This window comes from Mesoplodon densirostris, chromosome 2 (genome assembly GCF_025265405.1).
Source record: "Mesoplodon densirostris isolate mMesDen1 chromosome 2, mMesDen1 primary haplotype, whole genome shotgun sequence".
NCBI lineage: Eukaryota > Metazoa > Chordata > Mammalia > Artiodactyla > Ziphiidae > Mesoplodon > Mesoplodon densirostris.
In genome coordinates, this window is record NC_082662.1 from 62,272,564 (window position 1) to 62,287,601 (window position 15,038).

The window sequence follows — 15,038 nt, forward strand, 5'->3', positions numbered from 1 at the left end:
CTAGAAGAAAATTTGTGTGGAGATGAGTATTGCATCAAATAAAAGTTTTATATGATTAATATTACGAAGAGAAGAAAGGTTAGATGTGCAGATCCAAAGCATTTATTTGACATCTTTACCTGGGGATAACAATACCCAGAGGCATGCTTGGCAGTAGCAAATTCGAAAATGCACAAGAATAATTTTCTGGGTTTGTTCAGCCTCATGACACTGGGTGATTCATAAATAAAAAGTTGCAAAAGATATGCTCTTGACTTATGAAAAAGGTGCATATCCTATGTCTATACCTTGTCATGTATTCTCCATGGATATAAAAATCAGGAATAGCAAACACATTTGTCTAGAACTCCACACAGCATATGATTTATATTTACTACATAAACATTAAATTACATATAATATTTCCTTCATTTTGTACAATTCCTAGACAAAGGTGATTTATTTTATATATTTCTAAGTTAATAGTATAATATAATTTATATATCTGTCCCATCTTTAATTCTACTTCAAGCGATTATGTAATGCAAAGTAATTTGGAGAATCTATTAATTATGTGAAAGTAACATTCAGGAGCAAGGAATAGATATAATATAAATGTATATAATTTATATATAAAACTGAATTTTTAAAAATAAATAACAAACAAATTATTTTACAACACAATTACTTCAGCTTCATCTTAGTCACACTGCAGTTTGAGGTTCAGAACACCACTTGGTTGTTTGAGGACTTTAAAAGCAAGAATTTTTTAAATAAAAAATGCATTTTTGCCTGTTCTGTTCTGTCTTATATGTTGAAAAAGAACTGAGTCTATTCAGAAATATTGATAGAAATGCAGTCTTTGCAATCTCCTATTAATAGGATTCCTATAGGTATGACCACCTATGTGAGGCCTTTTAAGAAGGCATGGCAGTGTGCTTTAGCCAATTGGATAATTTCAATATCAAGATATTATATTATAAAGAAGACATATAAGATTTCAGCTTGTGAAAAGATATAATAAAATATAACTCAACACAGACTTGGTTCTTTAAGAAAATATCATTCCATCATACATATGAAAAAATAAGGCGATTTAAAAGTACCATTTTAAATAAGAACATTGATTGGGACATTTTAATTCAACAATATATTTAGAAAGTCGCTAGAATTGAGATTGCTATCACTTTGTGATATTCTTTAACAATCAGTAAAACAATTTTCATTAAAATTAAAGTCCAAGTACATAGCCAGCTATACTAGTTGCTAGAGTTAAATATTATCTATGTTCTGTCTGCTGCATCATTTCAGCCATTTAGCATGGAACAAAATAAGCTAAATAAGGAGACAGAAAATGGTGTGGGAAAGGATTTGGGACTTTTTAAGTTTGTTGCTATTTGATGGAAAAATGTCAGAGACTTCTCAATCAAAATATGAAAGCACTTAAAATTAGTTCATAAATAATATTTTAGGTAATAACTAACAAGAATTGACAGGTCCAACAATGAGAGAAAGTTAATTACTGAGGGTCCAAAAGATCTTTGGGAAACCTGTGAAATCTTTCATATGCCATTTATAAAGTTACTAACACAAGTTTTAAATGGTATTGCAGGGACCTCCGTAGTATTTCTAGTTTCTGCTTGAAAATGTTACAACCAACTAGAATTCTTGAAAATATTGTGAATCCAGATTAATAGAAATAAAACAAAAATAAATTAAAAAGTAATAACTTCCATGTCTCTGCCTGTAGCAATATTGTTTAGCTTTTTTTAATTTACCTATATAACATTTGAGATGTATCTCAATAATGTGTATTTAATAACAATATTATCCATTTTTCCCCCAATCTACCCCCAAAGTTGCTCTATGCTTGGGGAGCAGAGGTGCATTTTATCTCCTGGTACTGGGTTCCAAAGAATTGCTAGTAAGCAAAATATAGAATCTATGTATACCTTCCAGGAAAGAAGATACTGCAGAGCTTTAATTTTTGTAGTTTATATTTGTCTAAAGCCAGCTCCCCAAGATGCAGAACCGGAGATGAAGACTTTTGTGCAAGTAGTTAATTGAAGAATTGCTGTCCAGTGAAATCTATATGAGAATAAGGGATGCAGGATAGGTCAGGTGAAGAAAGTGGAAATCCACAAAGATGTGAATTTAGTGGAAACCAGATGGTACAGGGTACAGGGTGCTCTGGAGCATCAATGGTACCACAGAGTTGTCTCACCTTGAGGAGGGTAACAGCTTTTTGCACCCTGGTATCAGTCATTAACTATATGGGAAGGAGCATAACCTTCCCAGCATTTCCCAGTAAGGATGCTCCAGGCTGAGGGTAATTTTCAAAAGAAGGATTAGATGTGAGCTGCCAGCAGCACCTGCAGGATGAGAGCATGAATCTGATAAAGGGAATCTGGGCAGGTCCCCAAAAGCATCCATTATGCAACTATGAAAACAATGGATGTTCTTCATCTTTCAAACTAAAAGTACTTTAGTACCAGCAATTCTGATATGCTCATCTATGAGAAGTACTGCCTGAGTGCTTTCAAACATGGCATCTAACTGAGAGGGATTGCCAAAGCAACTGATACTTCAGTGTGGATCCTGAATTTTGCTGTGTCATAGTTTTTTCAATGAGACCCATTAAATCTGCTTTTAAATACTTGTAATTTTTCTGATTAATTTTTTTCTTAAAAAAAACACTGCTATATTCTACAAATATAGTCTCAGTCTCTCTAAGAGATATAATCACTAATTGAGCCAAATCTATGTTCTTTGGCAGCGAAAGAAAGTGGTTTAGAAAATGATATTGATCAGAAAAAGCGGGAAGTTTGGAGGCAACACACTTAGATGGGAAAAAATTTTAGGTAACAATAGGTAAGATCGGAGAAATCGAAAACAGCTGAGAAGGAAACCCAAGTAACTGCAAAACACTTTTATTGTGTCATTTTTCTCTTTTGGGCGTGTGAAGGAAATCATGAGAACTCAAAGAGTTGATTCTCAACTTCTGTAAGTTCCAACTTAAATCCGCCCTAAGATCCTTTGAATGAGTTGAAGGAAAACCATAAACAGATGAGAACAGATTTCCAGACACCAAGTTAACCTGAAGGTGCTAGAATTATGCTGGAAAGTTGGACTACTAGATCAGAATTTAGACTGTGTTATTTTAAAATGTATATATATGTATATATATATATGTGTGTGTATATATTTTTAAAATATATATTGTTAATAAATTCAGAGTTACATTAAGCAGTAAACAAGTAGTAACAGTTTATGATTACTATATAAGGTACAAAATTACAAATATGCACTTGTTTAATTGCAATCATCCTTACAGTATAATTAACATAGCTATACATGATCTTAGTAACCAATTCTATTTTTTAAGTATAATGCAGTAGAAATTATTTCCCATTTTTGAAACCCACTGGATGAAACCCCATTACCATACACAAACCACATTCCCATAACAAGGCACTATCATTTAACCACCAAGAACATTTATTAATAGAAAATAGGAAGTGTTGGAGTAAACATTAAAGTGATTAAAGAAAAATCGTATCTTAAATTTATGTTTCTCTTTGTTCATTGAGGTATACCAAGGTCTGTGTGTTTATTGAGAGAAAAATCATACATTCATCCTATCCTCTACTTTAAAAAAATGTTTCCACCTTGACTCTGTGACTAATTTAGTAGGATACGTAGACTAAGGTACAAGATTTGCTTATTCCTATACTGCAAGAAGACCCTACCATATGCTGGGTTTTGTATGACTTGCACACACCAGCTGGGGTGGCTTCAGTTCTCTGAAGGTGTCCATCTCTGAGCTGTAATGTGAGAGTGGTGAAAGAGACAGAAAATCGAGAACCACTTTTACTTAGCCACCTCCTACTGATTGTGAACTAGGGCATTCTCAACATAATCGACATAATCATCCTTTAAAATCATAATATGTTCTTAGTCTCAGATGTGTACAACTGCAACGTCCTTTTTCTTTAACTTATCTCTCTTAAAAATTATACAGGTAAGAAATGAAAACACTCTCACTATAAAAATTCAAATAATATAGAAATACAGAGACTAAAAAGTGAGAAAAAAACCCTCCCTTTTCACTCCACCTCACACTGCCAATGCACAGCCGTGGCCTAAGAGTCACTTTGTCAGTCAATGTATCAAGAATCCACAACTAGAGTGTCCTCTGGACATTTGTCACTGGGCTTTTTGACCTCCTGATTTCACCGTGATCTCTAAGCAATACTTCTAGTATGGTCTACTCTACATAAAACCATATTTTATCTAAAAGAATCATAGTTTGACTGAATGTAGTTTACAATACAATAATTTTTTACTTTAAAAACCTTATTTTAGCATAAGTGACAAAAAAGCTTTGACCGAATTCTTCACTTTTCAATCCATTATTTTGAAGTGGTGTAGATAGTGTCAAAAAAGTTGACAACTGAAGGGGCTTTGAGGAAGACTGAAAGGATGATAATCAGAAAGCTGATTACTGATACTATTTTAGTAGTACCTAGGAAGGAGACGCCACAGCCACCTACAGTTTCCCACTCTTGTTTTTAATGTCATCTACTATTTTATGCTATGTATAAAGCTGAGAAGAGGACTTCCCTGGTGGCTCAGTGGTTAAGAATCAGCCCGCCAATGCAGGGGACACGGGTTCAATCCCTGGTCTGGGAAGATTCCACATGCCATGGAGCAACTAAGCCCGTGCAACACAACTACTGAGCCTGCGCTCTAGAGCCCGCGAGCCATAACTACTGAGACCACGTACCTAGAGCCCATGTTCCACAACAAGAGAAGCCACCGTAGTTAGAAGCCTGCGCACTGCAACTAGAGAAAAGCCTGCACACAACAACAAAGACCCAATGCAGCCCAAAATTAATTAATTAATTAATTTTAAAGAAGGGAAAAAAAGCTGAGACGAAAAGCCAGTAGGAACTCTGATCAAATCAGTAAACTGTATGAAGCTCAGCAATCCATATATTCACCACCAGTTGAGGTCTTATATTAAATACAGGCTTTAAAGAATTCATAAAATAAAAGAAATGAAAAATATTTCACCTATTTTTCCCAAAGAGTTAAGAAATCTTTAAGCTTAAGAATTTTACCAAGAAATAAACAGGAATAAAATGTACATTCAGTCAACAATACACAGACTCCCAGAGATTTTTAACTGTTATGGAATAATTGCAATACTGAAGCAATCAATAAAAGGAAAATTACAATTATAATTCCTAACAGGAATACCTCAGAGATATTGGGGTTTGTTTCCAGACCACTGCAATAGGATGAATATTGCAATAAAGCAAGTCCCTTGAAATTTTTGGTTTCTCAGTGCATTTAAAAGTTACATTTACACTATACTGTAGTCTATTAAGTGTGCAATAGCATTATGTCTAAAAAATGTAGATACCTTAATTCAAAAATACTTTATTGCTAAAAATACTAACCATCATCTAAGTCTTCAGCGAGTCGTAGTAATAACATCAAAGATCACTGATCACAGACCACCATAACAAACAGAATAATAATGAAAAAGTTTGAAATATTGCAAGAGTCACCAAAATGTGACAGAGAAACATGAAGTGAGCAAACGTTGTTGAAAAAATGGCGCTGATAGACTTGCTTGACAGAAAGTTGCCACAAACCTTCAATTTTAAAACTGCATTGTCTGCAAAGTGCAATAAAGTGAAGCACAGTGAAACAAGGTACGCCTGTATAAAGTAATCAAAGCCAAACATAATTTCAACTCTTATATTCAAATTCCCCAAAAGAGAGTAGTGCCTGGTGATCAACACCAAACTATTAAAAAAAATCGATTTTTTAGTAGTCAATTTGTCATTTCTAACAGGAATCTCAGATAAAAGGAAATAAACTGCTTACTTCTTGGTTGTTTTTATCAAGTCATAAGGGCAGTATCTTGAAAACTATATGTTTATATACATTTTTCTTTTTGGCTACTAAACAAATCTTTACAATGACATAAAAGAATGGTGCAAGTGTATTTTTTCTGTTAGGATCACTCCATTACGTTGTTACTAAGATATTTGTAATCACATAGCCAGTCTCTATGGGTTTAGTCTCCTGTTGCTCCAATGCATTATTTTTTTTAATAGATCCTTATTGGAGTATAATTGCTTCACAATACTGTGTTAGTTTCTGTTGTACAACAAAGTGAATAAGTCATATGCATACATATATCCCCATATCCCCTCCCTCTTGAGCCTCCCTCCCATCCTCCCTATCCCACCCCTCTAGGTGATCGCAAAGCACTGAGCCGATCTCCGTGTGCTATGCTGCTGCTTCCCACTAGCTAACTATTTTACATTAGGTAGTGTATATATGTCGATGCTACTCTCACTTCACCCCAGCTTCCCCCTCCCCACCTCACTGTGTCCTCAAGTCCATTCTCTATGTCTATGTCTTTATTCCTGCCCTGCCACTAGGTTCATCAGTACCTTTTTTTTTTTTTTTTTTTTTTAGATTCCATATATATGTGTTGGCATATGGTATTTGTTTTTCTCTTTCTGACTTACTCTGTATGACAAACTCTAGGTCCATCCACCTCACTACAAATAACTCAATTTCGTTTCTTTTTATGGCTGAGTAATATTCCATTGTATATATGTGCCACATCTTCTTTATCCATTCATCTGTCGATGGACATTTAGATTGCTTCCATGGCCTGGCTGTCATAAATAGTGCCGCAATGAACACTGTGGTATGTCTCTTTTTGAATTATGGTTTTCTCAGGGTACATGCCCAGTTGTGGGATTGCTGGGTCATATGGTAGTTTTATTTTTTACAAATGCAACCAAGTGATTTTTATTTTAATATTTCTTTATTTAAAATTTAATGAAAGAGAGTTTTGGATACCTTTAAACATCTGTGCATAAGATTTTTGTGAAATTTTTAGAGGACTTTGGTCAGTTGTATGATTTCTATCTCTGTCTTTTGAGGCTCAATTTTTTTAGGTTTCTAAAGCAATTCTTCTTTCTGTTCATTTTTTATGGATTTTACAATTCATTGTTTTGTCAGCTAAAGTTCAGTCATACACTGAATCATCATATGCAGCTGCCAATGCCCTCCTGTTTTTCTCTTTCTCTCCTTTCCTTCCCTCTCTCCTTTCCTCCCTCTGCCCTCTCCTTCAGTTTCTAATGGTCATGGGATAAATCTCATCACTTGCTGCATATAAATTCCTCAGTTGTTAAGGTAGTAAATTGTTCAAAGCTCAAGATTTGTCTCTCAGCAATTAACCTTAAAATATTTTGTTTTCACACTTTGACTCATAGAGAGTAAATCTATTGAAACACCTTTATTCTTGATGTGTCTTCTAATAATCACAGGGATTAAGTAAACACAGTCTACTGTGTATGTGTAATGCTGCTTCTATGAACTGCATCATAGCTTAATATTAACCTTGCTCAATTCATAAAAAGAAATTATTTGCCAATATTTGGCCAAAAAAAAAAAGTTTCCCGGGGCTTCCCTGGTGGCGCAGTGGTTGACAGTCCGCCTGCCGATGCAGGGGACGTGGGTTCGTGCCCCGGTCTGGGAGGATCCCACATGCTGTGGAGCAGCTGGGCCCATAAGCCATGGCCGCTGAGCCTGGGCGTCCGGAGCCTGCGCTCCACAAGGGGAGAGGCCACAACAGTGAGAGGCCCGCGTACCGCAAAAAAAAAAAAAAGTTTCCCCTTGCAAGCTATTGAATCTATGGCTGTGTTTGCTATCTATATGGGTCAGTTTTTTCTCCAGAAATGCTCTTTGAACTTTTATAATTATATGAAAGCATATGATACCATATTCTATAATATATAACCAATGTGTTCTGAATTGTAATTGTATGCAATTTTTATCTGAGATATGGCCCTCCTAGAAACCAATTTCTTAGCATCAGCTAGAGCCAAGTTTTTTCAGAATTTTAAAGAAAAGCATATTTCACAAATTGGACTTGTAATTCCCTTAAGACAAGTTCTATTTTGGTGTCTACATTTACAATAGCTGAGACTGTCACAGCCATTCACCTTCATCATTAAAAAGCCATATAAAGTTCCTTTCTCCTCTAAAGTTAGAATGTTAAATGTTGGCCTTGTAGACTAACTTTCAAGGAACTTTGAGTCCTTCAAGATTTATGTCCAGAGGTGCAGAGACTAGGTAACCAATAAGACAAGGTCAGATTTTAATACTGTGAAAAACCTTCTATACTCATCCATTTTCAAAATTACTTGTGAAAAGTAAAACTTTTAAAAAACCCATTATGGGTACTTTTGGAAAAACTTCATTTATGACTTATATGAAGACTGGTTTAAAAACTGGGGAAGAAACATGAAATGGCAAAAGGTCAAGCCTATTTGTAGCTTGACTCAGCCAGTGCTCTCCAGATTAGCTTTGGTTCAAACCTATGGGGGTCCCTCTGTGATACATGAGTCCATTGTGTCTGTGTCTGTCTCAAGCACACCCAGATATTGGTGTCTGATAGGAGAAAAGACTTGCATTCTTTGGAAAGGACTGCAATACTTGTCTTGTTGCTCTGCTGTGAGATACCCTCTAGAGGTGGTGCTAAGGGAAAACCACTGTGCTGTCAAGCCACTAAGGAACATGAGAGCTGGTGATGAGGTGCAAAACATTAGAGAAACACAGTCAGAAATGCCATAAGCCAGTAACTAGACTCTAGCAGCCATTGTTACAGAGCTGATGTTGGCTTGGAGCTACCAAAGGAAGTAGCCTCTAAAAGTTATTAAGAACCATCAGAAAGCCCTCTTGTTGGGACCTATGTCCATTATTGAGAGTAAACAATAATTGGAGCCATTATCACTGACAGCCCCCACTAGGAAACCACAGATGATACAGGAGAGACTTTCCAGCCCTCTTGCCTTCCCCTTCCCTAAATCAAAGATGCAAATCCTCTTATCTGTTGGGAATTCAAGGTAAAGATAACAAATGTCGGCCTTTCAATGTACTCTAAGACTAAGAATAATGAAGAATTTTCTGACAGTAAATCTGGTACAGTTGGGAGACTCAGAATCTCTTACTGCAGGCTTTGCTGCAAAGAAAGACCCTGGATTGTAGCTCAACCTTCAGACTTTCAATAATTAGAATAACATTTATAGACCCTATACTGAGTGCCACACACACTGCTACAATGAACTTTTTGAAAACAGTGTCAAAGTTTTCATATTTCTCATCAATATTCATCATAACAGAGACCACAAAAATGGGTTCAGAGTTATTTGGTCTCTTTCATATGACAGTGTTTATATGTCAATACATAAATACAGTGAAAAATTAGGGCACTGGCCTTTTCAGGCAGTCTTTGGGGAAACATTCCACCTCCAAAAATAATGAATGCTACAGACCATTATCAAACATAACACTCATTGCTATCTGTTTTGACTAATGTGGCAATATGCTGGCTGATAGGATATATATATATAGAGAGAGAGAGAGAAAGAGACAGAGAGAAAGAGAAACTATGCCAATGGGCAGTAGCAATTTCTTAGTTGGTAAAATTTATTGATTGAAAACAAATATTAACGCTTTAGAAAACAGCAATAAATGCTTAGGAAGACTCAGGCCACCATAAGAGAAAGCTTCAAAGCAAGTCTCCAGAACAGTGGTTGAACCCCCCAGAGCTTTGTGATGATTGAAATTAAACCTGCTAGAGACATGACTTTGGTATTCTTTCAGCAGTCAGGTTGTGGAGTGTTGCTAGTTCCTCTCAGCATTGCAATATGGTGGCCACAATTCAGTTCCTATGGTCTGGATTCATACAAAAATTATTAAAACTGTTCCCGTACAATAAGCTGAAGAATGGCAATCAAAATTAACTAGGTAGCACAGACTTTGACTGCCGGGATAAAATAATAGTCAAGGGCTTCCCTGGTGGAGCAGTGGTTAGAGTCCGCCTGCCGATGCAGGGGACACGGGTTCGTGCCCCGGTCCGGAAAGATCCCACATGCCGCGGAGCAGCTGGGCCCGTGAGCCATGGCCGCTGACCCTGCGCGTCCGGAGCCTGTGCTCCGCAACTGGAGAGGCCACAACAGTGAGAGGCCCGCGTACCGCAAAAAAAACAAAAAACAAAACAAAAAAATAAAACAATATGAGCGTTTTTGTGCAAGTAAAAATGTTGCTTTTCTTAAACTTGATTTAGAGGGTGGTGCTTTGCTTAAAATACTATAATAATATTTTAACCTCACATGTGTAAACTTTTTAATCTGTTTTCACTGTTTTCTATGTGAATGAAAAAGTTTTTAAGTAGATCTAGTTCTTGAAAATAGAATCCTAACCTCTGTTACTTCTGACTTATAGGGTATCTTTGTTACTAGGGTTCAGCCTGATGGACCAGCATCCAACCTGCTGCAGCCTGGTGATAAGATCCTTCAGGTAAGACATAAAAAACAATGCTTTCTAAGGCCAACACTGAAACAAATATGTACCCAAGTTATTAAGCTGAATGACTTGAATTAAGTGATTGAACATAAGCTCCTCTTACATTTCTTATTTGCCTTTATTGTTTTGGGGTTGAGAGGCAGGTCAGAAACCATTTCAGACCTATAGAATCCTATATCCCCATTACCTGGCACATGGCAAGTGTTCTGAATATTTTTGTTTAAATGAATGGTGTTATTTTGGGAATGAAAGAAGAATTGATACATACAGGAATCTATGCATAAGTATCAAGTGTAGTAAGAATAATGAAGTACCCAAATAGGGTATCTATGTGACTTTAGATGAGAGAGAAGAGACTGTCCATGTTTAATTTCTCAACAGTAAGCTTATTACTGTTTGAATAGTATGAAACACCTGGTTATATCTCTCTACTCTCCCTGCTGAGATGTTTGAACAAAAGTTTAGCTGTATACAAGGTGACTTTTTGCAACCCCTCTAGTTGCAGGGTTAGAATACACTTCTGGCTGTGAAATTCTAGAAGGGTTATATGTGGGTAAATGAGGGTTTAGTATTTCTAGTCCCTGAGATGTATACAGAAACAGCAAAGTGCACAGAGAAATGAATTCCCAATGCAAGAAGTAGGAAGGAATTATAAGCCAAATCAGTTAAAAGTCACAAAAACTGCAGAAGAGCTGCACCTGGGTTTTCTCTTCTCTCCACAAATGACTATAAATGATGTAACATTTTATTTTTGCTATAGAAGTTATTTGTATCTAGTATAATAAAATCAAAGTCCATTTTCAGTAAAAGAAAAATGCCCATAGACTTTAATCAAATAAATTGCTATGTTTAGTTTCACTCATACTAGTTAAAAAGGACAAGTGGCCAATTATATTTTCTGAAGGAAATAAAAATTGTTAATTCTAAACTGAAATCATTGCCAACATCAGATGCTAAGAGAGCAAATTATATATTTGTCTCTTTATAATACTGTGGCTCTTAGTTTAAAGAACACTGGGAAAAAATGAGTTTATAACATTGAGTTATCTGTCACTTACAAGATCATTAGAATATATCCTCACTGGAGCAACTTTATTTACAAACCTTTATGAAAGCATACTACCTGGAAAATCAAGGTAAAAGGAAAAAACAAAAACAACGAATGATCTCCCCTTTAAGTGATGGCAGTTATTGAGTTTGATCTAACCCAATAGCAAGTAGCAAAAGAGATATAAAATAGCAAGAGATGTATCTTTCCCAAATTTCCCCCAAACCCAGAATTTGTTATATAAGAGCTATATCTTTTTTTTTCTGTAAATCTTTTTAACCATTTTTCTCTTATTCTGCTATGGTATTATGAGCATGTTATTTGAGTTACATGAAGATGTGTGTATTAAGGGATGATGTTAATTAAAACATATACACATGATTATTCTGTCATTTTACTATTCATTTTCCTAGAATAGATACTGTAATTCATGTGCATATTCAAATGACTTGCTGTGCTTAGAAAGTCATTTTGGTTTAAGACAGTGTGGCATGAGGAAAGAGCGCTGTGCTAGGACAACTGACCCCTCACAGCCTTACCTTCTGTCAAGTCGAATTACAGAAGTGTGAGAGAGAACCAGGGAAAGCACATGGAGCATAAAAAATGTTATTAAATTGAGCTGTGTGAATTTTCCGATATCTGACCATTTTTGAAGTGGCAGTTTTGTTGATTTAACATCATAGTTTCTTTTTTCTAATGTTCTTTGCAGTTAAAATATTCATTCTAATTCATTATACAATTTAAAGTATATTTAAATATAGAATATCTATTAATTATAGTTACTCTGTTGAAAAGATGAATAGACTGGAAAAAAAGAATATATTGTACTTGATAGTTAACATGACTCACAGTTGTAGCCTACAGCTCACTTGTAAGTATATTGTATTCTAGTCTATCATGGTAGTCAATACCTATCCTCTTCATTTACCTGCCCCCACCCCTTCCCAGGACAAGAGCCTAACTTTGACCGAAGAGAAATTATATTATTTATAATTAGTTTATGACATCCAGTTCTACTTTGCAATAATTTTAAGAGTTTGGAATTTGTAATCCAAAGTATATTCCTTGTCTATGGCTATATCTCAAAGATACCAGAATAGAATAATCAAAGAGATGATAATTCGAACAAACCTGATATGTCATGCTTTTTTAAAAATAAATTTATTTATTTTATTTATTTATTTTTGGCTGAGTTGGGTCTTTGTTGCTGGGCACGGACTTTTCTCTAGTTGTGGTGGATGGGAGTTACTCTTTGTTGTGGCACGCGGGCTTCTCACCGCGGTGGCTTCTCTTGCTGCAGAGCATGGGCTCTAGGCGTGCGGGCTTCAGTAGTTGTGGCACACGGGCTCAGTAGTTGTGGCTCGCGGGCTCTAGAGTGCAGGCTCAGTAGTTGTGGTGCACCGGCTTAGCTGCTCCGTGGCATGTGGGATCTTCCCAGACCAGGGATCAAACCCACGTCCCCTGCATTGGCAGGTGGATTCTTAACCACTGTGCCACAAGGGAAGCCCGCTTTTTTTTTTTTTTTTTTTTAGTCTTGAAACACCTTTGTCCTCCAATTCATAGAGACAAGTCGAGAAATCACTATCAACAAATATGTCTGTCAAGTTTCAGTTAGTTGTTGGTAGGTTGTTTGGGCCAGAGCATGCTATCAAGACAGTTTACTCTTAATGGAGCAGGAATTACTCCAGGCTTAACAGAGAGGAGAGAAAGAGGATGAGTAGGAGGAAGAATACCCATGGGCTAGACTGGCATCTGTCTCCAGGAGCAGAGGTGAGAGCCTTATGCCTGAATGGGTGAGTGTGGAGTACAGTGAGAGGGGAGAGGGATCCCAGGTGTGAAGAAAGAAAACCCTAAGATTTTAAAGTTTCTCACTGAGTTAGAGAATTCAACATAGACATGGCTTGGAGTGGGGATGGAGGTGAGGAGGAGATAGTGAGTTACAGCTGTCCATGTTCAGAATGGGAAGAAAAAGTTTAACTTCTCAGAAGTCTAAACAAAATAAATGTCAGTGGATGGCTGGGTCAGTTTTATACAGATACACGGTGCTATATCTGTATACAATCACTGAATCAAACCTTCCTTATCTGAATGGAAGTTTTGTACCTCTTTTAATGACAAGTACGTGTGGTTAGCTGCTAACGGTATTATCTTACTTAGCTAAAGTTTATTTATTCAACAACCTTAAACAAACAAAGTGCTATGAGAAGCCATAATAAGTGTCACAAATTCCATGCACTAAATCTCATGCCTTTTACTCATAAGAGAGACTTTATTTCATACATGTAGTCTTTTACCTAGTTTTTCAGACCACCGAGGGGAAAGCGTCTGGATCCAGGCACATTGCCAGAAGCAAAAAGTCATAACTGACAGTTTCACTGTCCAGGAAGAGAGAGAAACGTCTTTTAAAAGAAAGAAAAGAAATTCAAAAAGTAAAACAGAGTCATTCAGTATAGAATAGTGTTTCCTAATGGAATCTTTTAAAATATCTTTTTTAAAAAGAGTTCCTTACTCAAATAAGTTCAGAGCCACCTCAGACTCAATCCTTTGTTTCAGAATTTCACAACGTTGTAAGCATATTAAGAACCTGAAAAATCGTACAAAATGATATATCCCAACATATTTAACCATGCAGCCCTCTTGACCAACAACATTAGCCACTTCCACAGAACACACTTAGGGGAATACCTCTAGTGTAAGAAACTAAGAAACTAACTGGGTCCACAGCTTCATTCCAGAGAGTGTTCATGTTCATAATTATTATCATGAGTCACTAAGAATGGGTTAGAGTACATTTATTTCTCTGAATTCTTTAAGATTTCTCCCCCAAAAAGACTACAAAAAGTAAAGAGGAGAAATTTTTGTTATGGTTAAAATGAAGTGTGGGACCCTTAAAGAAATAAAGTATTTGGAAATTTCACTAAAGCATTTCCCAACAAGGCTAAATAAGTTAACACTTTTCTATTGTTGATCTTATTTGGTGGTTGAAAATCAAAAACATTGGAGAGGTTTGGGGAAAGGTGGGGGTGGGGGGGTAGCGGGGTGGGTGGGTTCAGCATCATATAACACTTAATGTTCAGAGAAATTATTGCTTATAATGATAAAATACATGTGCAAATATTTTAAAATAGCATTTGGTTAGAAGATAACCAAAAATAATTTTTTAACCGTGTATGATTTTATAAGCCAGTTTCACTGCATACTTTTATCCATATGGTTTGCTCACAGTGTATAAAGTTCAGCACAGATAACTAATTAGAGACGGAGTAAATACTTTTTGTAAATCAAAAAAATAATATTTAGGTACTAAGTGAAACATGAAAAACAATAAAGACAAATTAAGTTCATTAAGCTGGCTCTAACTTCCATAATTTGGCTGAAATAAAAATATCAATTAAGCACCCATCTTGGGTCATTTAGAACACACAACAACCCTGCAAGGTATCTGTTGTTGACAGAGGTTAAATAGTTCATTTGAGCCTCTTCCATTATACAACACTGATTCTCCTGGAGCAAATTTTACTGATAGCATCACATTTTCCATTTCCTGATTTGTCAAATATGCATTAAATGCCCACAAGGTACAAAGTGTTATGCCAAGCCGCGTGAA

At 36.0% G+C, this 15,038-nt stretch overlaps 1 protein-coding gene and 1 long non-coding RNA gene across 5 annotated transcripts in view; one reads left to right on the forward strand and one right to left on the reverse strand.

The window, feature by feature from the left end:
- Positions 1-15,038, forward strand: part of LRRC7 (leucine rich repeat containing 7) — a 497,427-nt gene that overhangs the window by 474,234 nt on the left and 8,155 nt on the right. Inside the window, exon 25 of the mRNA XM_060089953.1 lies at positions 10,303-10,377. Within this exon, the coding sequence (XP_059945936.1) occupies positions 10,303-10,377 (75 nt within the window). The remainder of the gene's footprint in view (positions 1-10,302; positions 10,378-15,038) is intronic.
- LOC132483978 (uncharacterized) overlaps positions 1-15,038 on the reverse strand; it is a 163,143-nt gene that overhangs the window by 122,555 nt on the left and 25,550 nt on the right. The gene's annotated exons all lie outside the window — the stretch shown is intronic.